This window comes from Schistosoma haematobium, chromosome ZW (assembly GCF_000699445.3).
Source record: "Schistosoma haematobium chromosome ZW, whole genome shotgun sequence".
NCBI lineage: Eukaryota > Metazoa > Platyhelminthes > Trematoda > Strigeidida > Schistosomatidae > Schistosoma > Schistosoma haematobium.
The window spans coordinates 26,836,873-26,863,490 of record NC_067195.1 but is presented as its reverse complement, the minus strand read 5'-3'; the positions used below and the strand labels follow the sequence as shown (position 1 = coordinate 26,863,490).

General features: G+C 40.2%; 1 protein-coding gene across 1 annotated transcript; it reads left to right on the top strand.

Moving 5' to 3' along the window:
• Positions 1 to 3,748: 3,748 nt before the first annotated feature.
• On the top strand, positions 3,749 to 26,091 carry WEE1_1 (Mitosis inhibitor protein kinase wee1). Its single transcript, XM_051210862.1, has 7 exons — positions 3,749 to 4,742; positions 4,777 to 4,920; positions 6,170 to 6,629; positions 15,927 to 16,124; positions 20,731 to 20,832; positions 23,875 to 23,968; positions 25,729 to 26,091. The coding sequence occupies exons 1-7, from the start codon at positions 4,018 to 4,020 to the stop codon at positions 25,764 to 25,766; spliced, it is 1,761 nt and encodes a 586-aa protein (XP_051070878.1). The 5' UTR covers positions 3,749 to 4,017; the 3' UTR covers positions 25,767 to 26,091.
• Positions 26,092 to 26,618: the final 527 nt, after the last annotated feature.

Below are 26,618 nucleotides of genomic sequence, written 5' to 3'. Positions count from 1 at the left end.
GATGTGTTTCTGTTCTTAAATCATTGCATACAAAGATACTTACTTACTTACGCCTGTTACTCCTAATGGAGCATAGGCCACTGACCAGCATTCTCCAACCCACTCTGTCCTGGGCCTTCTTTTCTAGTTCCATCCAATTCTTGTTCATTTTTCTCATGTCTATCTCCATTTCTCGGCGTAATGTGTTCTTTGGTCTTCCTCTTTTCCTTTGACCTTCGGGATTCCATGTGAGGGCTTGTCTTGTGACGCAGTTGGGTGCTTTCCTCAATGTGTGTCCTGTCCACTTCCAGCGCTTCTTCCTGATTTCTTCCTCCGCTGGGATCTGGTTTGTTCTCTCCCACAGTACGTTGTTGCTAATAGTGTCCGGCCAATGGATCTGAAGTATTTTGCGTAGACAATTGTTAATAAACACCTGTATTTTCTGGATGATGGCTTTCGTAGTTCTCCAGGTTTCTGCCCCATACAGTAGAACTGTCTTGACATTTGTATTGAAAATCCTGACCTTGGTGTTGGTTGACAGTTGCTTTGAGTTCCAGATGTTCCTCAGTTGTAAATATGCTGCTCTTGCTTTGCCGATCCGCGCCTTCACATGTGCATCAGATCCACCATGTTCATCAATTATGCTGCCCAAATACGTAAAGGTTTTTACATCTTCTAAATCTTCTCCGTCAATTGTGACTGGATTGGTGCATGCTGTGTTGTATTGGAGAATCTTGCTTTTCCCTTATGTATATTGAGACCCACTGCTGCCGAGGCTGTTGCCACACTGTTCGTCTTCTCCTGCATCTGTTGTTGCGTTTGGGATAGAAGGGCCAGATCATCTGCGAAGTCTAGATCATCCAACTGCATCTTAGACGTCCATTGTATCCCGCGCTTCCCTTCAGACGTTGACGTCTTCATGATGCAGTCGATCAGCAGGAGAAAGAGAAAGGGTGAGAGTAAGCAACCTTGCCTAACACCGGTCTTCACTTCGAACGACTTTGTCAACTGTCCTCCATGCACAATTTTGCAGTGTAATCCATCATATGAGTTCTGTATGATATTGACTATCTTCTGAGGCACGCCGTTGTGTCGAAGAAGTTTCCATAGTGTTGTTCTGTCCACGCTATCAAATGCCTTTTTGTAGTCAATGAAGTTGATGTAGATTTATGAATTCCATTCAATTGATTATTCCACAATGATCCGTAGAGTTGCGATTTGGTCTGTACACGATCTATCCTTACGGAATCCTGTCTGTTGGTCTCGAAGTTGGGCATCCACGGAGTCCTTCATTCTGTTTAACAATACCCTTTTGAAGACTTTTCCCGGTATTGAGAGAAGAGTGATACGCCTGTAGTTATCACACTTGCTGAGATCGCCTTTCTTCGGTATTTTGATCAGAAGTCCTTCTTTCCTGTCTTTTGGTACTTGTTCCTCATCCCAAATCTTATCGAAGAGAATGTGGAGTATCCTTGCAGTTGCCGCTTCGTCTGCTTTTAGTGTCTCTGCTGGAATGTTGTCTGGTCCTGCTGCTTTTCCACTCTTGATTTGTCTGGTGGCCATGCTGGTTTCTTCGATTGTTGGTGGGCCAACATCGATTGGAAGGTCCGTGTGTGCTGCTTCGATGTTGGGTGGGCTCAGTGGAGCTGGTCGATTGAAGAGTTCATTGAAGTGTTCTACCCATCTGTTTCGTTGCTCTTCAATGTTGGTGATTACCTCGCCTTCCTTGCTTTTCACTGGTCGTTCTGGTTTGCGGCGATTTCCAGAGAGTTTCTTTGTCGTGTCATACAATTGTCTCATGTTTCATTCTCTTGCAGCCTTTTCCGCCGCCGTTGCTAAATCTTCCACATATTTACGTTTGTCAGTTCTGATGCTCCTCTTCACTTGTTTGTCTATTTCTGTGTATTCAGCTTGTGCCTTGGCTTTCTCTGCTTTGTTCGACTGGTATTGATTGTTGCCTTCTTATTTCTCCTTTTTTGAATCTTATCCAATGTATCAACAGTGATCCATTCATTCTGATGGTGCTTCTTGTGACCCAGGACCTCATGACATGTTGAAGTGATCGCCCCTTTGATCCCCTTCCAGTTGCTCTCCACAGTAGTTCCTTCTCCATTGAGTAGATCATGAAAGGCCTGGAACTTGTTGCTGAGGACTATCTTGAATTTGTTGGGTTTGTTAGTATCCTGAAGAAAGGCCGTATTGAACTTTTGTGATATTGTCCGCCCCATTGTTCAGTGCTTCTTGAGTTTCAATTTCATCTTGGCGACCAGCAAGTGATGATCTGATGCTATATCAGCTCCTCTCTTGGTTCTCACGTCCTCTATAGTCCTCCTGAACGTTTTGTTGATGCAGATATGGTCGATTTGGTTTTGTGTAGTGTGATCCCGTGAAGTCCATGTGGTTTTGTGTATGCGTTTATGTGGGAATATGGTGCCGCCTATGACCAGCTTATTGAAGGCACAGAGGTTTGCAAATCTCTCACCGTCCAATGATGTCTTCATATCCAGTGTTGTCTGTTCAAACCTGGCATTTAAATCTCCCGTCAGAATGGTCAGGTCCTTTGTTGGGCACTTCTCGATGATTGACTGCAACCTATTGTAGAATTGATCTTTAGCGTCTTCATCGTAGTCGTTGGTAGGCACATAGCATTGGATGATGATCATTGAAATGCTCTCTTTCCTTGTTCTGAAGGAGGCTTTGATGATCCTTGCTCCATGAGATTCCCATCCTATAAGTGCATTTTGTGCTCGTTTGGAAAGCATCAATGCATCAATGGGACATTTTCTTCTTCATGGCCGGAGTATAACAGAAGCTCCCCTGAAGCTAGTCGTTGTTGTCCAACTTACGTCCAATGTGTTTCACTGATCCCAAGCACCTTCAGGTTGTATCTCTTCATTTCTGCAGCAATTTGGAAGGCTCTCCCGGTGTCCCACATTGTACGAACATTCCATGTACCTAAATAAATGGTTGCTCTGGTTTTCATGAGGGGCATCGGCCTCGTAACTTCCGAAGGAATTCGGCTTTCATCATGAGGCGTCATAACTCTTCTAAATGAAGACCTTCTGACTCCCAGGGTAGAGTTTAAGGGTTCGAATAATTTTTTCTGGTTAGCGTTTTTTTAGCAAGTTAGTTTTCTATGGGGTGGGGTCGCCAACCCCTCCTCCTTTATCGGGTCTTGGAACCGTCAGTAGCCCCTGAAGGGACTCAAGGCGGAGTTGCATACAAAGATAATCAAAGCTTATTCCAACTATCTTCGAGTGTTTCTATGATTGAGTAAGACATTACTTATCTAGGAGTTAGCAAGCCTTCTGACGTTGGCCAAACACTCTTGGCAGGTGGGCTAGTGAACTGTGTACTGAAAGTGGATCGTGTGTCAATTTTGTGCGGTTTCGGGAGAAGCTAACTACCCGACTTTGAGACCTAAAAGAAGTAAACTTCATATAAGCCAATAAAAAGTGAAGTAAAATTGTACACCAAGTGGTGGTTTACCAGAAGACGTGATAGCAGCATTCAAAGAGTAATTGGATCTTCACAGCACTAGAAACTGCAAGGATTATTATTGGTCGAAAGACTTCATATCCTCATTATTGAGATCTGAAGATTGAAGATGCATACCGTTTATTATTACTCTCACGACTGCTTAGTCTTCACTGGCCAAATAATATATTGAGAAAATTTGAATATCTTTGGAAACACTGAGATAAGTGCTAACCCTGCTGGTAACAGGTTATTGGATATTGAATGTTTTCTTACACTACATGAAGAAGTACAAAGGTGATACCCTACCGCTTGTTTTGGATGTGGCTGCGGGGCGGTATTATCGTCTACTAGTTTGGTGATAAGGTTGCTTCAAGTTCACTTCTTTGAATTTCTAATTTCCAACTCCTACTCTCGCCATTTATTTTGATTCACGCTGCGCGTTTATTGATTTGTTGGTTTATATTCTCCTTATTTCACGCACCTCCATCCTCATACACATTACAACTCTTGATTACACTCCAAATTACTGACGGTTAACGCTAAGAACGACCTAGGGATATGATGAAGCGCAGCAAACGTGCAGTTGTCCAGTCCCCATCATCGTCGACACCGACAATTTCAAGACATGGTCTAGATCACTCACCACTATTTTCCCTATGCAACAGAGATTCAGACAACGATAATTCTGCAGAGCACTTTGGATTGCAAGTTTCTCCTTTGTTTTCAAGAAGTCGGCTTTTGTCTGCAATATGTTCCCCTTTAGAAGTCGATTCACAACCTACAAAAGGGTATTTTAGTTGCATGTCTCCTAACTGTGGTCGCGACACTCCGTCCCCAGATGGCCATGCCTATAATCCAGACTTGTCTGACCGATCCATCGGTAAGGGTTACTTAAGTGACCATTTACAGCATAGTCTTTCCTATGCTCGCCGTATGGAGCAGCGTGCGCTACACATATCCGCACGAATTTCACAGTCTGCAAATTTATCAATGAGCCCGCGCCTTCTTTTCACACCTGAAACTTGTAATTCTTCGGACACAGCTGATTCGATCTCAGGGCAGCGAAAAAGGCAGTCTGTAGTTGACGATCTAAATATGCATTCTTTTATGACAATCAGTCAGCAAACGACTTCAACTGTGGAAAGATATGCTCGCCTTGCAGATGTGTGTCCTGACTTACTAAACCGTCGAACTGTGAATAGATTCATGAGCCAGTATACACCAGGGGAAAAGTATCAAGAAGAAAGACCTATTGGAATGAACCCGATCTTCAACTGTAACAAGTAATTGACTTAATTTTGTCTAATGAATGAACAGTCTTGCAGGATCGTTCTCAAACCTTGTTGATATCTGTCGAACTAGACTGGCTGTGTTGTATAAGGCTAGGCATCGTCTAAGTGGCGTTTTATATTGCTTGAAGAGGTCACGCTGCGACTTTGAACTAGAACATCTTAATGGAAGGTAAGATAATATGAGTTTACGGGGTACTCACTGTCATATTATTGTCACTGACTTGTATTAGTATCATAATTTCCATTTTGTTTCAAAAGCCATCTTTTGTATGCTGAGTATTTATAGTTAATTTATCTTTGGGTGGTGAGTGACTGATGTGGTATGCTAGGTACTTTTTTAGTGCAGATCGAATACAATCGGCCAAGTTATAATGTGGCCACTAGTCTAGTTAACTCGACATCGCGTTCACCATGTTGAGGTGTATGGTGGTGGTTGGAGGTAGTCAACAGAAAACCTTGTACCTAGCTTTCATGCTTTCTAGCATTTGTTAGCAAGATGTATCTGTAATCTTGCGGGACCTGATGTCCACTGGCGCACTCGATTACTTACCACTTAACCCCACAGTCAGTGACGTTACCACTAAGCTCTCCGGGTCAAGATTGACTGTTTTTGCTTTAGGAATCATCATAGTGTACTGGATTATTTGTACAAGTGTGAAGTATTTTAGTAAAAATCATAGTCTTGGTCGTAAATCGGAGACAAATTCAATATTGTCTAAGTAACTTGTGAAACGCCCAATTTTGTAACTATTCCAATCTCTCTCGTTTTTAGATTATGGTTTCAAACCTCACACTCCAAATATTACTTAAGTTAGACATGCTTTAGTCCATAAATGTGAACGTAGTTTTTAAGTCATGTTATGGTTTATGGCAACTTCCGTACGCTTTTGTGTCAACATTTCTAGAGACTCTAACTTATACAGTTTTTGTTTTATGTTGTGTCCTTTAAGAAGGAAAAATAGATCATACGTTGATCAGGCTGTGTTGTTTGTTTTATGTACGACAGTGAAAGTAAAACGTCACAGACAAACCGGTAGAAAAAGTTTACAAGATTTGTCAATGCTGTTTAGTTTAAGGTCGACCATCTCTAAGTCTAAGCGTTCAATATTCTGACTTTGGAACTTATTTAATGTCCTTATTAGGCTCAGGTCAACTACAAAAAGTTCTTGTGAATTCTCATTTTATTGTTAGCCCAAGAGTCCATATTATTGGGTAATGCCAGTTGACTTGGTAAATAAGCCGCTTGGCATCACTTTCACGTCCGTTCCGAGTCATACGCAATTGAGGATCAACTAACTGAATTCTCCAAAGTATCAGTTTAAAATAGTGACTTTACGCCTTTTTAAACTTGGCATCACATGTATAAATGTGCGTATTGAAAAACATTGTTTATTCCGATAAAATTTACATTATTTTAGTTCATCCGTTGAAATGCTGAATGAAGTACAAGCCTTGGCATTGCTTCAACATTCCAATATAATTCGGTTTTTTGGCTCCTGGTACGAGGCTGACTCCGTGTATACACAGTTGGAATTGTGTTTAGGTGGCAGTCTGTTTCATTTACTATATCCAGATAGACAAAATGACACTTCTGAAGCTGTGTCCCTTGTGTCAACCAACCACATTGACAACGAAATACCTGGTTCTCCTACATCTGGTTCTCCAAGCGATGCAAACCGTAACCGTTTATCAGAAAAACCGTTGATTGTCCTGGCGTCGCACGTTCTTAGCGCTCTTCATTATATGCACACCAATTGGTCGATGGTCCATGGTGATGTAAAACCGAGTAATATCCTAATACAACTAAGCAGACCTGAAGCTTATTTAGCGTCTGCTAAAGAGTGTATAGAAATGGATGCCAAACGCCACTGTCATAAGGTAATTTTGGACTCTGTTTCATGAATATTCTGGAAATACTATTATTTTTTGATCGTGAAAATATTTTAAACTATTTATCCAAATAGCCTTAGAATTCGTGTATACAAAGCAATAGTATTGTCTTAGTTTGTGAAGCCATTCAGTATTTGGGGAAGTTCCGGACTTATGATCATTTTCGAATATCCGGAGTTTAACGTTTCGTCATCTTTTAAATTTATTGAGGAAATGTTAATATTTATGGTTTAAATTATCCAATTCGTTTGTTAATCTTGTACACTAGTCATTTTGAATATAAGTTTCGAGTGTGATTACAAGGATCATATGTTAAAATACAGATTTGATGAGTTTTTCGTTAACTATGCATTTCTCCGCTGCATATTTTAGATTACGTAACATTAACGATGGAATTAAGACTACATCTCATGGGTTTATTCTACTGGTATCGGTTTGTGTCCACCTTTTTGTGCAAGTTGCAGCCAGTAGCCATATATTTGTTTTCTCCGTCCAAAAGTAAAGTCTAATTCAGTGATGAAAGCTTCTTTATTATTCTGGTTTTTGTCTGAATAGTTTCTGTACAGTTATTTTCAGCTTAAAAGCATCACAAATGTACATTAACTCGACCATATCTATGACGTGTTACGTACGCCCATCCACTGCCTACACCGACTTGTGATGTCTGGTATAGTAGTACACTGAAAGAAAGTTCAGGGCGGCCAAATCAAATCCATAAAGTCACTGAGAGTTGGACTGACGTTTCTTAATAGGTACAGACTACGTGGTTGGGGTCCGTTAGAATATCGTCACCAGTGGTTAGAGACTCTGAATGACAGGATTCAAAATCGTTTGCAATGGCGCATGTCCATCCAATCTTTATCTTCCCCCAACTCCTGAAATTCAAACCTCATAAGCCTTTTTGTTTTTATTTCGCTAATTTATATTTTTTCAAATTGTATCTTTGATGCCTGACCTTTCCCATTACCATTGATGCTATTACTTACCTCCACTATTCTGGGATTTAAAATGACACCCAGAAACTTCGACCTAAAGGTCTGATCCACAAGGCAGTGCAGCAACGTAATGAGATGCAGTCCCATGGTAGACGGTGACCAACAATTGCTTCATACGCCATTTGTTCCCTCGGGATACTGGAGTCCATGTGCACCATTGATTTGGAATCAGGGTTTCCCTACTCCCCTAAGTGAACCCTCCGTGTCCACCAACTGGCTTAAAGCGCCTGACATTCGCTTATCGTCCTCTCAATTTCGTAAACCACATCTTTACCGTGAGCAGTTAGTGAGTAGGACTCTCCTGACAGTGGCTGTATACTCATGACCATATGAGAGCATTTCGAGAGTGGGCTTTTTCTTATCGGTTGTGTCATACCTTTGTGTTTTTTGATTCAGGTAGTTCAAGAAGTACTGATTGTTCTCTTTTACTTAAAGCTTAATCGATCGTTACAAAAGTCCTTGTTAACTGTTTCGCTGACGGAGGTAAAATATAGCTCAGCCCTATTTATTCCGAATATAAAACTTTGTTGATGCTCATAGATTAGTACTCTTATACATATAATAAACTTCCACTTTCATGAGCCAATGCGACAAGGTGTATGCTTTCATTACTGCAGTATTAATATCACTATGGTTGATTGCAAGTAGTCAAGGTTTGTAAAATGGTTTACAAAGATGATATGAGTGTAAAACCCTCACCATTTTCAATGTGGTAATAACATGATTCGGTCCAGCCTTGAACGAATACCAGAAGCACGGTAAAAGTATAGCGTCCCACCGTCTCACGAACTTGTCTCCGAGTCAAAGCTTTCCTAAAGTCAAGTCACACTACTCAATTTTCTGAATTATAGTTTATATTGCAGGTCTCAAACTTGTTACCACATAGTTAAAGCTGAGGTTTTATTCATTCATCTTCAGAAATCCAGGTAAATTAAGTAGGGTTTGACTTAAATCTTTAGTGATTTATTGGTTGAAGTGTTCAGTAGATTAAAAGTTTGGTTTCAACTGTGTTTAGTGTTTTGTAATGCCTTATGTAGGTGTCAATTGTTATACGTTGGTACTAAAGAACATTGAGTTATTTTCATAGTTTTCGAAATTCAGCAATGGCTAGCAGTTCGGTTACATCACGTTATCTTCAAAATTTTATATTTTTGTTCGCAACTAACGTTCATTTTCTTACTCAACGGTTGTCATTCATGTCTTACATGCCCTGGTACGGCTGAGGGTGAGGAGAGTCAGCTCTCCCTCTCGAAATGCTCTCATATGGTCATGAGTATACAGCCACTGTCAGGAGAGTCCTACTCACTAACTGCTCACGGTAAAGATGTGGTTTACGAAATTGAGAGGACGATAAGCGAATGTCAGGCGCTTTAAGCCAGTTAGTGGACACGGAGGGTTCACTTAGGGGAGTAGGGAAACCCTGATTCCAAATCAATGGTGCACATGGACTCCAGTATCCCGAGGGAACAAATGGCGTATGAAGCAATTGTTGGTCACCGTCTACCATGGGACTGCATCTCATTACGTTGCTGCACTGCCTTGTGGATCAGACCTTTAGGTTGAAGGGTTCAGGTGTTGTCCCCTAAGAAAACCACCTGCTTCGATTTGTGTAGCCTGGCAGTATTCTAGCCCTAACACAAATTAAACCACGATTACTACTGGAAATATTATTTTAGACTTATACAACAGCTCGCTTATGGTGAAATCCCTGTCCTATCTAAATGATCTCGCTTCACTAGGTGGTGGAAAGTTGAATACTACCACTGAATACAAATACTGAAACAGTCTTTCTGAAGCCATGTATATCATTCAAACTGGCTTCATCGTTCTCACAGATAGGGTTGGCTGTCTTTATAAAATCTTAATATAGACATCTGTTGTCTATCCGAGACCCGTATTCAAGATTCTAGTGAAGTATTACAATTTCGCTCTCCAACTATCGCTTCGAAAATCTTGTCTCACATGCGTATATCCGGGGACCCTGTAGCATTGTCGTCTGGTTTCGCTGGTGTTGGTGTCGCACTAAGCGCTAAAGCTCAGGCAGCACTGACAGACTGGATCCTCATTAACAGTCGGTTATGTACTGTTAGATAAAAAAGTTCCATCAAATTGCGAAGAAATCTGAGTGAGAAACGATGTATTCGCACCATCTCTGCCTATGGTCCTGCAGATGTCAGCCTGGATGCGATCAAGAATGAGTTTTGCCACTAGTTTAATGCTCTTCTATAGAAAGTGAGTTCGACAGGTAATATTGTACCAGCCAGAGACTTGAATGTTCAGGTAGGGCGTCTAGGCACAATAATAATATACGAAGACCGGCGACATGTAGATTTCAATAACGATAATCATATGATCCACCTGGAGTCAGATTTCGGGCCAGTAAAAGTCGTTTAGGTGACAAATGGGACTTATTGGTCGCAGGTCAGATAACGATGATCGTCTACTGCAACTTTGCACAGACCACAATCTGTTTCTGGTGAGTACTAACTACTGGCACAGTCATCGTCGATGTGCTATCTGGTGTCCTCCTTCTTCTGTGACTTAAGTCTGGACTCAGATTGATCACATCACGATCAGCTACCGTTTCATTGGTCGACAAACTCATCATCCCGAATAGATTATTTATTTATTTATTTATTTGAACACATAAATATTGGTACAAGAGAGCGCCAATATATATGCGCCACACAAAACAATGGGAATTCGAAGAGAAAGAAAAAAAGGTAAGGAGCGTGAAAAAGAGAGAGAACAATAACGAAGAGGTTGGTGTAGGGTAGTGTAGTAATAATAATAGTAATAATGAGGAAACGGAAAGGTAGTATGATAGAAATGAGGGAACGGAAAGATACAATCAGAAGAAATCTTTCAGGTAAAGGAGACACAACCACTTTTTATGAAGAAAGTAAAAAATTACATCAGGATCTCCACTGGCTTCTATTCTGAGCCATATCTGATAACGTCTCTAGCCACTGAGTCGCACCATCTCTCGGACCCCAACCAGGGAGTCGTGAAGGACCGACGGAAGCCAGTCCTTTGCAGCTTTATTTCATGCCACGACACCATGTCATGCACTGACCACCTCTTCGCTTGTTCCAACCAGTCCCAGAGTCGGCAAATAGTGCATGACGTGGAATTCTCTGGGACAACATTCTTAGAACATGTCCAAGCCAACGAAGTCGATGTTTCAAGATGGTGACACCAATTGAATTATCATCTCTGCACCCGAACACACGATGCCGAACCTCCATTACTAACATGGTATTGCCACTGGATGTTAGCAATCCTTCGGAGACAGCGATGATTGAACACAGAGAGTCGTCTAACGTCCTCAACTCGGAGAGACCAGGTTTCACAAGCATAGAGCAAAACTGCTCTCACCGACGCGTTGTAGATTCGACCTTTTACAGCCAGACTAACATCACGAAGGCGCCAATAGTTGAAGAGTAATGGTGAGATTGGGCAACTCTGCCTAACCCCACTGCTCGAATGGAACAATGGAGAGAGGTGGTTGTATGCCCTCACTCTGCCTGAGGTGTTTGTATATAGGGCTTTTAGGATGGTAATAAACTTCTCAGGCACACCCTTCTTCAATAGACAATCCCAGAGAACAGTCCTATCCAACGAATCGAAGACAGCCCTGATGTCAAGAAACACTACGATTGTTGGCCTTTGATAAGTATGGCGATGTTCTAACATTTGGCGGAGGGTGGAGTGGTAGCTAGCCTAGAGGCTAGCTCGGTTCGATACTTACTTGCAACAGAAGTTGCAACCAGCTTGCTAATATCAGTCCGTTGGTGGCGGTCACTTCGTTGTCCACTGAAAAGTAAGGCAAGATTGGCGCAGACCAAGGCATGGTCAGAGTCCAGATAGGTACTCCAAAAGGAGCGGCAGTCATGCACACAACCACGCCAGCGGTAGCTGATCGCGATGTGATCAATCTGAGTCCAGGCTTGGGATACAGAGGGAGGACGCCAGGTGGCACATCGGCGATGACTGTGCCGAAAGTTAGTGCTAGCCAGAAACAGGTTGTGGTCTGTGCAAAGTTGCAGTAGACGGTCCCCGTTATCTGACCTGAGACCAACGAGTCCCCATCGGCCACCTAAACGACTCTCTTCTGTGCCTAGACGCCCGACCTGAGCATTCAAGTCTCCGGCTAGTACTACAATATCTGTCGAACGCACTTTCTGGAGAACAGATAACTGGTGGTAAAACTCATCCTTGATTGCATCTGGGCTGCAATCTGTCGGGGCATAGGCGGAGATGACGAAAAGACATCGTTTCTCACGCCGATTTCTTCTCACTTTGATGGAACTTTCTAATCTAACAGCACATAACCGACTGTTAACGGGGATCCAGTCGGTTAGTGCTGCCTCAGCTCTAGCGCTTAGTGTGACACCAACGCCAGCAAGACCAGACTAAGATGCCACAGGGCCCCCGGATGAACGCACGTAAAACAAGCTTTTGAAATGACAGATGAAGAGCGAATTTGTAGTACTTCACCAGAGTCTTGAATACGGGTTTCGGATGGACAGCAGACAGTGATATTAAGACTTTCCAAAGACAGCCAGCCCTTTCTGTTGTCCAACCTGCATAAGTGTGCGTACGTTGAAGGCAGCCAGTTTGAATGGTGCATGTGGTTTCAGAAAAACTGCTTCGGTACTCATATTCAGTGGTAACATACAATTTTCAACCGGACAGTAACTCGACAACGTTTAGATAGAGTCGAATTTCCACCAAAGACGAGCCGCTGTATAAGTATAAAAGAGGGTGAATAATGTGGTAAATAATAATAATAATAATAATAATAATAGTAATCATTTGATTGTTAGTTGAAGCAAGTAAAGTATTTTCCATAATTATAGGCAGTTCATCATATTTGTGTGTGGGCTGTGATATTGCCCGGGTGCCCAGACCGAAGCAGGTGGTTATCTTAGGGGCCACTCCCCGAGCCTTCGACCTGAAGGTCTAACCCACAAGGCAGTGGAGCATCGTAAGGAGATGCAGTCCCATGGTAGCCGGTGACCAACGATTGGTTCATACGCCATTTGTTCCCGCAGGATACTGGAGCCCATGTGCACCATCGGTTTGGGATCGGGTTAAAGCGCCTGACATTCGCTTTTCGTCCTCTCATTTTCGTAAACAACACCTCCGCCACGAGAAGGCAATGAGCGGGACTTCCCTGGCAGAGGCTGTATACGCGTGGCCGTGTGAGAGTATTTCGAGAGGGAGAGCGGACTCTCCCCACTCTCCGCCGTACTAGGGCATTTGGGGGATCAATGTCAGTAAATTGGTTGCAGCTTCTGATGCAACTTAATATCAAACCGAGCTGGGTTCAAGGCCAGATACCATCATGCCGAAGAGTATAGATGAGCATTGGCTGCATTTGCATGGCGCCATGAAAGTTGGGAGTACATTTGCTTGCGGTTTCGCGGAACGTCCCGCTTATAAGCACTTGGTTTCTACAGGCTCCTTACAACTCATTGGAGCCCGTCGATCTACTCCGAGTGATCGTGAGTTTGACCACAAACGAAGACTTTTACTTAACGAAATTGGGTAAAGCTTACGTAAGGACCGAGAAGCCTGATGATCGGAGCGTACCAATGTGTTGGAAGCAGCAGCTGCATCTGGTAACTGCCGGAAGTCCTCTCAACTCACCAGTCACTGGCAGCAAGAAGTCTGGTGTGAGAGGAACGATCTGTGAAGATAACGGGATGCCATTCACTAACATCTATCGACATCTCGGACGATGGGCAGAGTTTTCTGAGGAGCAGTCCAAACGATCTGCTGTCCCGGCAACATCGATCAGACTGTCCTACACTCCATGGCCTGTGACGATTGATCCACCAAATGAGGCGGACGTTCACAAAGAACTTCAACTTTTGAAGCGCTACAAATCTCCGGGCCCAGATGACTTACCTCCGGCTCTTTTTAAAGATGGTGGTGACTTTCTGACTAAGGAATTGACGACGTTGTTTACAAATGTTTGGGAGTTAGAGAGTGTTTCAACATCATGGAATCAGTCGATAGTTGTTCTTATCTTTAAAAAGGGTTTATATTGTTATTGTAACAACAATCGGGGGATAAGTCTACTTTCGATTGAGTCCAAACAATTGGTTTCTATCATACTTCGTAGATTGTTCAAAACCCGAGAAAAATGAACTCGCGAGAAGCAGGCTGGGTTTCGTTCTGGTCGAGGATGTATTGATCATATCTTCACCCTCCGCCAAATGTTAGAACATCGCCATACTTATCAAAGGCCAACAATCGTAGTGTTTCTTGACATCAGGGCTGCCTTCGATTCGTTGGATAGGACTGTTCTCTGGGATTGTCTGTTGAAGAAGGGTGTGCCTGAGAAGTTTATTACCATCCTAAAAGCCCTATATACAAACACCTCAGGCAGAGTGAGGGCATACAACCACCTCTCTCCATTGTTTCATTCGAGCAGTGGGGTTAGGCAGGGTTGCCCAATCTCACCATTCCTCTTCAACTTTGCTATCGATGACATTCTGGAAACAGCTCTGATGGATGTAAGTAATGGCGGTGTGGATCTGTTGCCTGGAGAAAGACTTCTCGACCTTGAGTATGCGGATGATATTGTCTTACTGTGCGATAATGCCCAAGACATGCAATCCGCCTTTAATCAGTTGGCAATCAGTGTCCGTAGGTATGGTATGTGCTTTGCACCTTCGGAGTGCAAAGTACTTCTACAAGACTGGCAGGATTCCAATCCTGTACTCACCCTGGATGGTGAGCAGATAGACGTAGTCGAGAAGTTCGTGTATCTGGGTAGCTGCACAATTGTTGGTGGTGGCATGAGTGATGAGATCAATCCACGTATAGTGAAAGCCAGAGCGGCTTATGCCAATCTGGGCCACTATTGGCGCCTTCGTGATGTTAGTCTGGCTGTGAAAGGTCGGATCTACAACGCGTCGGCCTCATTGTTATTGTGTGGCGGATATGTATTTGGCGCCTATTTTTACCAATATTTTTGTGTTCACGTTTCCACACCAAATGGGTTGAAAACCCATGGCGTCCCTTATCTTCCGTCCTACGTATTACTGCAGTCATCGTGCATCTAGTTATTCATTGAATGGGCATATTTATTACATGTCTTCACTACCTCAGTCGACAAACATTCACCACCTCGTCAATCGATTTGTTATCCCAACCTATTTCCTCGGAGTGTAGCCTCAGGATTGCTAACTCGGTAGTCGATGACTGTTAAGATAGGTCTGAGACTTTGACCACTGCCGTCAGCTCTTCCATCGTGTTTGCTTTCGCTGTCCACAACTGCTCAGTATCATAGCTTGGAATTTTAGTCGGTCTGTATTGAAGTTCCTTCATATTGAAAACTTCAGCCCTGATATTTTTGTGTTTGACGAAAACTCGGCAAGGATTAAAAAGCCTGGTTTTCTTCTGTCAACTTTCGTTGCCTGTAGTCCAGGTGAGACATTCGTCTGCCGACGAAACAGAGTGTGGGAAATAGCATTTGAATGTACGAGATGTGGCTAGGCTGAAGGTTTCTGATGATGGGTGTCTTCGAAGCATTTATCACATTTCCATGAATAACCAAGTGAATTTTTTTAAAACTAGACACAAGATTAGTTGATGAGGTTCTGAATCTTTAATAAGGGATGTAGTTCAAGTAATGGGTGCTAGTTTAGAAACAGATGGGAAGAAAGGTGAGGCCACATCGAAACATAGTGTCAGTCCGTGAATTCTTTCTATTTTTTTCACTGGGATGAAGTATATATACTTCACCATCTACGTCCTACGGTCGTTCATACCAAAAAATATCAAGAGTGTATTTATATGACCTTGAATAATCTTTAGGTCAAAAGAGCACTTCCTCCCACAATTCCAACTGCCAGTATATTTTTACGAATCAATGGAATTTATTGTAGTTATGTTGGTTGTTCAGACTTGTAAGATTTTATTAATCTCAAGGTGTTACCCTCTGCATTGTGTGTGACTTTTTGTTGCATGACAAACACATTGTTACATCTTATTAGCTTTGGTCAAGTTGATGTATTTGTAGATCTCTTGATATTAAGGTGATTACGTGCATTGGTATAGTAAACTGAATCTCGTTAAACAAGTTATTCTGTCACAAGTGTACGATAAATTTATATGACAGACTAAACAAACTTTTAGTCGAAATTGGACTTCTAGACTATCTTATATATTTGCCTAACTTTAAGACGGACGGTTTACCGTAATTAAATTTTATAATATTTATCCACAAAAGTCAGATCCAAGATGCTTTTACATCTGTTTCCATGTTTTTTAGCTTTTACTTGCGGGAGATACTGCGGGGATCGTCTTTAAGTTATCTGATTTCGGACGTGCATCACGTGCTGGGGAAGATCGTGATGGTGAAGATTTAGGTGACGGGCGCTATCTCCCAAGATTAAACGATCCCAGTCCACCTGCTAGAGCTGCCACCGGACGGGACCTCTATGCACTGGGAATAACGCTTTATCATTCAGTGAGTCAGCTGTGGTGAACATTTTTTCTCATAGTTCTTGAGGACTTATAATGTTTGGTTTGTCAGACAAGAGCTAATGTTAAGCAGCTTGATTGGGTTCAACTAATATAATATCTTTAATACTAGCCCCCATAATGTTTGGGATGCGACTCTCTTCCTCTGAATATAATATGCTGCTACATGATTGGTGCTCGCCATACCCTGTTAGTTATAGGAAGTGAAATAGGTGAGTACATTAACCACTTCACTTATCTTGGAAGTTGATGAAAGCTAAGATAATGGTTGAGTCAAAATAACATGAATTCGCCGTTTCTGTTCAGCCACTTAAAACCGTATTCACACTGAGGTATAATATGAGGTAACAGGCATTGATAACAAAGAATTGAAATAACGATTATCAGTTATATATATATATATATATATATATATATATATATCGTATATACTGAATAAACATGTGTAGGATCATTTGAGGACGGGTTTAAGAACAAAGAGGGTGAATGATCAAATAATTTAAAACCAAGCGTTGTAACAGTTGGGCAAACTTCATGTTTTCTCATACCCTAGCGTGACACTTTGATACAAATACGGTTGTAGCCAGCTATAGATAAACCACGAAATATCACAAATGCATATTGTTTTGCCTCCATTCTTGTCTTAGTTTTATTCAAATTATATATTTATTTGAACACAAACATTAGTATGAGCGCGAACCAAGTACATATGCGCAGCACAATAACAATCAAGCTGATTTGTGTGAGGGCTAGAATACTGCCAGGCTACACAAATCGAAGCAGGTGGTTTTCTTAGGGGACAACACCTGAACCCTTCAACCTAAAGGTCTGATCCACAAGGCAGTGCAGCAACGTAATGAGATGCAGTCCCATGGTAGACGGTGACCAACAATTGCTTCATACGCCATTTGTTCCCTCGGGATACTGGAGTCCATGTGCACCATTGATTTGGAATCAGGGTTTCCCTACTCCCCTAAGTGAACCCTCCGTGTCCACTAACTGGCTTAAAGCGCCTGACATTCGCTTATCGTCCTCTCAATTTCGTAAACCACATCTTTACCGTGAGCAGTTAGTGAGTAGGACTCTCCTGACAGTGGCTGTATACTCATGACCATATGAGAGCATTTCGAGAGGGAGAGCTGACTCTCCTCACCCTCAGCCGTATCAGGGCATTTTGGGGCAATGTAGCACTTTATAACTTTCTTTACATACTGTAAAACTACTTTTGTGTTCCAACTTTTTCTTATATTTATAAATTTTATTCCTAGTACGTTAGATTACAAACCGAACTTTTTAAAAACAAAAACTAATAACTCCCAGTTTGCAAATCAAGCCATATTGCCTTGACAATACCTATTCAGTTTCCAACTTTGTAATTCATATTTATCCCGAGGTCAGGATTTAGTCTCAACTCGTCAATCAGGAAAACTAAAGAGCCTGAGTGAACTTTGGGAAGAATCTAGGACAGATAAAAATCTAGATTTTAAACTGTATTTGTATTTTGCGAAATTTTCGGGAGGATTAATTTGGATTGTACTGAAATTGATCGATTTTACTACAAAAGTACCAGCGCAAGATATCAGATACTTGGTGTCCTCTTTGCTAGAAACACTTGAAGCAAAAATAATTTCGCAAATACATCCATAAGATTGATCTTTTCGGTCGGTGGTGTCAGCTTATGAGATGTATAATCTTACAACTTGAGCTGACGCATATACGGTTAGATTTCACCCTGCATACGACTAACCGAATGTTTCTAACGGAAATACCTTATCTTTGTGGAAATGTCTCCTGTAGCCGTTCAAGGCATACTGCCGGTACCAAGTCCGAAAAAAAGGGAGGGTTGACCATGGAATTAGTAATCACATCCTGTAGAAAACAAACTTTTTAAAACCACTAAGATGGAACTGAAGCTAAAGAAGAAATGGATGACTGGAGAAACAGCGTTCCTTCGACATACTGACAATCTCAACGAATTCAAGATAACTCTCAACAACAGGCTCCAAGCCTTACAAGATCTATTGAAAGAACGAGAAACTACTATGGAGGACAACTGGAAAAAGATCAAAGAAGCACTAACTTCAACGTGATGGGAGGTTCTAAGCCGCAAGAAGCATCATCATAAGGAATGGATTTCTACCGAAGCCTTGAGCAAGATTCAAAAAAGAGGAAGAAGAAGATAGCAATTAACAACAGTCGAACAAGAACAGAGAAAGTCAAGGCACGAACTGAATACATAGAAGCAAATAAGGAAGTGAAGAGGAGCATTAAGGTCGACAAGCGGAAATACGTGGAATATCTATCAGCGACAGTGGAAAAAGCTGCAAGAGAGGGAAATATGAGACAGCTATATGATGCAACGAAGAAACTGGCAGGGAAATATAGTAAACCAGAGAGACTAGTCAAGGACAAAGGCATTCCGACCATTGAGATTCAAGAACAAAAGAGCAGATGGGTAGAGCACTTTGAAGAACTCTTGAATAGATCAGCCAAACTGGATCCACCAGACATCAAAGCGGTACCTACGGATCATCGTTGAACAATCAAATGAATGAAACTCGTCACTATACACCAACTTCCTTGACTATGAGAAAGCATTTGACAGAGTGGATAGGAGAACATTATGGAAACTTCATCGACACTATGGTGTACTCGAAAAGATCGACAATATCACCCGGAATTCATACGATTGACTACAGTGCAAAGTGGTGCATGGAGGACGGTGAGGACCGGAGTCAGACAAGGCTGCTCACTTTTCTTTTTCTTCTGGTGGTTGACTGGGTTATGAAGACCTCGACATCTGAGGGGATGCGCGGAACAAAATGGACAGCTTGGATGCAACTGGATGATTTGAACTTCGCAGATGACCTAGCTCTTTTATTCCATATACAAGAACAAATATAGATGAAAACAACTAGTGTAGCAGCAGTCTCTGCATCACTAGGCCTCAACATACATAAGGGAAAAAGCAAGATCCTGAAATACAACACGGAGTACAACAAAACAATCACACTTGATGGAGAAACTCTGGAAGAGGTGAGAACTTCCACGTACCTGAGAAGCATCATCGATGAACAAGGAGGATCGAATGCAGACGTAAAGGCAAGGATTGGCAAAGCAAGAGCCGCATTCCTACAATTGAGGAACACTTAGAACTCGAAACAACTGTCAACCAATATCAAAGTGAGAATCCTCAAGACGAACGTCAAGACAGTTCTACTGTACGAGCTGGAACTTGGAGAACTACTACAAACATCATTAAAAATGTACAAGTATTTATAAACAATTGTTTACGCAAGACACTCAATGTGCATTGGTTGGATGCCATCAGCAACAGTTTACTGTGTGAAAGAACAAACCAACTTCCAACTGAAGGGGAAATCAGGAAAAGATGTTGTATGTGGATAGGACATACATTAAGTGGACCATCGAACTGCATCACGAAAAAGCCCCAACTTGGGATCCTGAACGGAAACGGAAACGTGTAAGATTGAAGTACACACTACGTCGAGAATTGGAAGCAGACATTAGAGGAGTGAATAGCAACTGGAAAGGATTGCCCAGGACTGGATTGAATGGAGTGTGGTATTGGGCTGTCTTTGCTCCTCCACAGGAGTAAGTATGTAGGTAAAGCTTCTTAATCTGTTTGTAAAATCCACTGGCTCATGTGTTGTTTCTGTTCATTGTTAAAAGAAAATCTTCAGCTCAAATTGATGATTTCATACTTTGTTTTGAATAATTGGGGACGTGGTTTTTACTTGATCGTGTCTCACAAACGTTGGACTTGTTTTAAACGAACAATTTCACTGTCAACTTGTAACTGAAAAATATCCACTGAGACATTGTTTATGGGTTGGTAATAGGTAAAGGCATAATGTTATAAATTATGGATTAGGACATTTTTAATTTCGTTGATTTTGAATTAGAGTTACATTATTTTGAATCACAATATTGTTCGGGTTTAAAAATTTCTTTACATATTTATCAGTCCTCTTGAAAAAGTCTCATTATCCCCTCGTGTAATCGAAATGCTATCATTCGACCATGCATTTATAGTCTGCCTAGGTCATTCTACTCACTGTCTTCCTGTAAGGTGTGTGGTTTTACAGTAGTAAGGGAACGAAAAGCAGACATTTTTCGCCTAAACTACGGTCTATCTGAAACAACTGGGCAACCCTGATTCCAAACCAATAATATACATGAACTCCAGAAACTGTATGCAAATATAATACATCATCCGGTATCGTGAGACTGCATATAACGTCTTTCCGCTTTATAGAACTTTGGTGGTAGTACCCTTAGAAAATCATGTGCTTTGGTCTGGGCGTTCACTGAATTTTTAAATGCAGAAATATAACTAATAATTATAGTGGGAATACTCTCCGTACAGTCCTTTGCAACCTTGTTAACAGAAGCGGTTTGGCTAATCTTTGTTTACGTGTATAATATTGATTGTGGGCGCTGTACAAACCTAAACAGACTTGTGATGATTGGATTTTTTTAACCATTTAGAGCTATCTAATTGCATTTAGTTGCAACCATAAACTACCCACACATCAATTAGTTTCTTTGCAAACTGTTTCCAATTGCAGGCGGGTGGCCCTATGTCAGCATCAGTTTGGGAACGACTTCGTGAGACCGATTGCTTACCAGATCTTTCCGTACTTCCTGGTTCCTTGAGACCAGCTGTAAAAGTAAGTAAAACGCATAATTACTCATACTATTATTAAAAGAGTACTTCAAGTGTAATATAAATTTCGTGGTCCGGTCTTTTATTTTTATCTTTAGTGTTCATAAAGCAAGTTATTTATATCCATTGGGTTAGATCTTACAGATCCATCTCCAGGGCATGTTTTGTTTTCCAGGCAGTAATGCGTCATCGTGGGATACTTTCAGTTGTTGTTTTTTATAGGTATAACAAGTTTATCCATTCCTTCAGATTTATGAATCACTTGGGTTCTAGGTTTTTACAGCTTTGTGTTAGCCCTTGAAGGGTATAATTTCATCTTGTTTTTATTCGAAACAACCTGACCGTATTAATAAATTGAATTATTAGATACAATAAACACATCCACATACGAGAGGCGACAAGTAGAAAAAGTAGATTCCTTAACGAGTCCCTCAACACTGATGCCTTGTTCTTTACATACATTACAGTTCCTCAGTGTATCAGGCGTTTTTCAATTTTTCATCTATAATAAGTACATAGTAACCTACGTAAGTCAGATTTGTTTTACACAATCACCTCAATCGATTGTACCAGTTCAACAGTGGAGTTAGGCAGGGTTTCCTATCCTCACCATTAGTGTTCATCTTTGTTGTCGATAATGTTCTGGAAATTACGTGGTGGCAGTGGTGTAAATCTGTTAGCTGTTGAAATGTTTCAATTTTGTTTATGCTTATGAGATTGTCCTGCTGTGTGATGATACACAGACCATCCAAATCACAAGCAGTCGGTTGTTAATTAGTGTCCTTAAATATGGTGTGTACTATACAGCTAAATACAATTATTCCAGCAAAACTAAAAGCTTATGTCTGTACAGTTTGCGATGATACCTTAGAAATATTTGAAAAGTTTGTGCATCAGGGTAGTTATGTGAGTCTCGTTAGTGGCGTGGCAGACGAGATCAGTTTAGGTATAACAGTTTATGCTGGCCTGGACCCTTTACACTCCCTTTTCCTTGAAACATCACTTCATTCGTGTGCTACATTTTTGATGCTTTACTGCACAAGATGTTTTAGAATCTATGGTTTAGTGGAACATAAGGATTTATGAAAGTAATATAGCCGACAAACAAATCCAAATTTCTAATGGTTTCATTTGCTGTGGCATTTCTTTATTGATACTTTCATATTTTCATTCATTTAACATAAAAAATGTAGTCAAACCATTGAAGTTTTTGAGATTTTACGGATCCTTTTCAGGGTTCTACAACCAAAATTAGTATTTAGATCTTCTGACTTTACTGTAAATTGTGTCTATCAATCTTCATATGTTTTACATTTTATTTCGGTCCTCTATAAACCAGATCCTTATCTTTTTAGAGTATTTGTTTTTAAACTCTCTTTTGATTCTTGGACTGCACTTCCAAGTTCTCGGTTTTTTTGTTGATATGAATAATGTCACTGGGAAATCAATCAAAATCTTGTTTTCAAATGTTTAACACTGGTCCTATGCTTTTCCGATAAGCGAAAACGGTTACACTGACCAACAATGAAACTAACATTGTTTTACAAAGTTTTATCACAGAAGGTTTAAAATTACTACACGTTAAATTTTCTTGACCACTATCGATTTACATAGTTTCTACCTGTTTTTGTCTGCCAATATCCTTATATCTCGTTCAATGTGGTTGTCTAGGAAATCTATAATGTTCGTTGGTTATTTTATATTTCACTGTACCATTCCCTTCCAACATTCCTCCACAAAACTAAGGTATCAATCATAATTTCTTGTGTAAAGATAGTATTGCTGCTGCACTTTTCTTATATTTAACTGTTTACCGTGATCATGTGATGCTAATTCAAAAATAAGCGTTTAACTTTGTATTAAATAAATGGTTTCCGAAGAGGATGAATCCAAAATCTTCAAGTTCAAATCGGTGTTATATAAATGTCCCAAGTACTTTAATAATACCTGAATGTACAAGTTAGGTTCTGTGAGATTAGGGTAGTTGTGTACTTATTTATTTATGGCACCAAAAGTTCCCCACATAAATGAGATGACGATATTTTGCATAAAAGAGACTGCAAGCGTCATACGACAATCACTTCGTTTCTGGATATCGGAGCACTTAGATTTTCAAACTTTTCCAATCTGCTTACACCCGCCACCGTAAGTTCTGATAAGTCTTCTAATTGGGGTTTCCCCGCGTGGGTTAGAATCCCATCCTCGTCGCCAATTGTTATGACTGCGTCATTAATTGTAATATCTGGTCGTCTCTGATTATTATGCCGGAATCACTTAATTATACTTGTAAAAACGAGGAACCACCGCTGTTCCCACGACACAAAAGTAAGACCAAAAGACTGGTACAAGTGAAGATTTATTCACCCTAAAACATGACGATCCTAGTCGATTATTAATTAGGATGAAATCACATATATGAAAAATCCTTACAGTTATAACAAATCATACACTGCATGTTCATGCTAATTTAATACAAGAATGGCGTGTTATACACAATACAATATCACATTGGAAAACAAAATCGAATACTACAATGAGTAAAACATTGTAATTTTTCTTTTTAATCCCGTCTCTGAAAGGAGCATAAGTATGGTTGTCTAGACTTTCTGGTGAAATCCTTCTCAAGCATCTTCATTGAGTGGATCTGTACTTGCCCACAAAGGAGCAAAATTCAGTTTATTCTCCGTTCTTGTGGCAACATATAAGTTGGACTATTCGACGTTCGAAACGAATTTGAAGATTGCTGATAGAAAGTAATTCTAATTATGCTTGGATTGTTACCCATTGATTACCACCCATCACTATGTTTATAAGATTACCGTAACTCTGTTACCACATTTAGCCTTGGTAGTGAATCATCAAACGATAAACAGAAGTTTCGAACATGTAATTTTCGGTTTTGTCAAGGTTTTGACCACCAGGAGTAAGCTTCTTCTGATATATTTAATGTTTGTAGTTGCTTAACATTTAACAGATGTACAAACTTTGTTTTAACTTCTGCATGAATTTCAGATTTTCCTTTAATTTTACTGTACTTGTCTGATAGAGTCTTTTACGACCCCTTGCTCAAGATAGACCAACTGTTTCTGAACTAATCAATTATCCTTTATTTCGTCTTCATGTCAATGTTCGTTCGGATGGTAGGTTTGATTTTCATATCATAGCCATTTCTTTCTCTTATTTTTAACATTCACCCTCACTCGACACATGCGTGTTTGTCTAACTGATTATATAATAAAAGTAGCAGTTTTGTTTTCGTCCTTTGCTTCACTGATGTAATTCTTTTCGTTTGTAAATCCATAATTAGAACAAATAGTTTTAAGAAATTCCAAAAAACACTCCTCACACTAAAAGCGTGAATATTAGTCTGGGATTTATTTTGAGAAAAGATGGATAATGGCTGTCAGGACGCGCGTTTCGTCCTATTTAGGACTCGTCAGCTGGATGTGCCTGCATCTCAGATTTGATGTTCATCCTGGGGCCCGAACCCAGTAGCATTCGCTTCAAACTCCATCGCCTGCAATTGATTAGTCTCTTATTGGCATATATGCGTACTGCCTCGATATAACCTTAATTCACAAGCATTATGAGCAAAGATGGATAGTGGTTGGCAGTGGAATCCCGGTTGCGCCCTTCGTTCATGTCAGGACTCGTCAACTGGTACTGGGTTCAAGTACCATAGTAAGATGCAGGTACATCCAGCTGGCGAGTCCTAAATAGGACGAAACGCGCGTCCTGGATTCTATTACTGACCACTATCCATCTTTGCTTGTAATGCTTGTGAATTAAGGCAATATGCACATATGCCAATAAGTGACTAGTCAATTGCAGTGTTAAACATCAATGGGATGATTCAAGTAAACAATAACAAGTGGACTTAAGACTTATTTTGTTCTATAATTAAGATTTTTAAATCGCTTAGTTTTTTTGTAAGAAACGTGGACTCATTCAATATTTCCTCACATTATTTTTGTCTGTCGTCTTCAATAATTAAAGAGTTGCAGTTAAGTTTTTCCTAATTCCTTGTAGGTATCCTAGGATTTTTCGCATAAAACAGAAGTTTACTGTTTAGATAGCACTTGTCTAGTTGCGTATACCTTTGCATAATTAGTAATAACGGTATCGAATTACTACGGTCCTTGGTTCGTTTTGTCAAGGTTGTACCAATTTATGTGGACCTCTAATATATCCATGTTAAACAAATTGTATATAATCCCGTTAAATACATGAAGTCACTTTGTAATATTTATTAGTCACTAAAAAAATTTAGATAAACTTTTTTACACCGTTGTAAAGCTGTTGTTTTACTGTTTAGAACAAAGACTTGGTAGTTTACGTCTTTATTCAATATGACAGCAACTGCGTAAATTATATGTACACTAATACGTGTGTAGGTTCAAGCCAAAAAAATAAAGTGTGTGGGGTAGTCTTCGGTTCCCAACTCTGCTCTGATCTTTTTTGAAAATCTAATTATGACTGAATAGTAAGCTACCTTCCTAAAAAGGTTAATGTTTATCTCAGTTTCCTTTCTTTCAGATCTAGAATCGGTACATATGTAGTTTGAATATAGCTTTTCTTTTCAGTAGTTGTCGAGATAAGATCGAACATTTATGTGGGCGTATAGATTCATTATACGTGTGTTAATTTTTCCGTCAAGTTGCTTATGTGATGACAACCAGTATTTCGTGATATTGCTCCAAACGACTAAATAATCTTATTAACAAACAGTGGTAACCTAATCACAATATCATCTCGATAGGAAATATACATTCTACCACCATTACGATAGAGTTGGTAATTTAGGTTTTATCTAATGATTAGTCATTTTACTTAGTTACATATGTACTATGCCATTTTTAATTTTCTGATATTGTAACGTTTTTACTTTTTGACTTTTCAGATCCTTGCCCAATGCTTGACATTGGTTGTAGCAGTTGAGTTCGTAGTTAGACTATTCCAAATAATTCTAAAGCTGTAACTCATTAACCATATCCTACACAATTGTTATATTCAGTCTGTACGGATTTTGTCACACTTATTCTATCATCATATGAAGAAACCCATTTAACTATCATTTTTTTGTACATCATTGAATTATTCCATTGAGAGATCTTATTTGAACAGATTTTTTTCTAAGTAAATAATCTCTTTTCATTGTATGATTGGTGTTATCCAGCGGTAGTAAAAAATTATATAATGAATTTTGGGCACATCTTCAGATCTAGTGGGGTTTTTCGGATTTGCTCTTCATCCATCATGGGCTAGCATTCCAGATTAAATTGTTTTGCTTTAATATGCGTGCATTTTGTGTCCAGTAACCATTGTCTCTAAAGAGCGCCCACATCTGGAGCAACACTCCGTAATGCTGATATTCAAGTATATAAGTTACTGTTAAGTGAAAACTCCTCACTTAATGTAATCAATTTGAAACACTAGTTTTGAGGGGGTTGTCATCTATGAATTTTATTCCAAGACCTCATTAATCTTATATTATTGCTGAAATCACTGTGGGTTTTTGAACCATATTTTTGATTGGTATGGGGATGTTCGCTTCTGAAATGTAACTCATCTGCTTCAAAGTTAACCCACAGGAGTTAACTTTCCCAAAGCGTTTGGAAAATTTCCTTTATTATTTAGAGGATTTCACAATGCATCGATTGATTTTTCGGTTGTTATGCCTCGACAAGTTCTTCCGCATGAAGTTCCGTTGCTTTTCAATAGCTTGTTTCACGCTAACAACGCACAGTATATCACGACGATCTTACCTTAACTGTCTCAGTACTAAGTAAG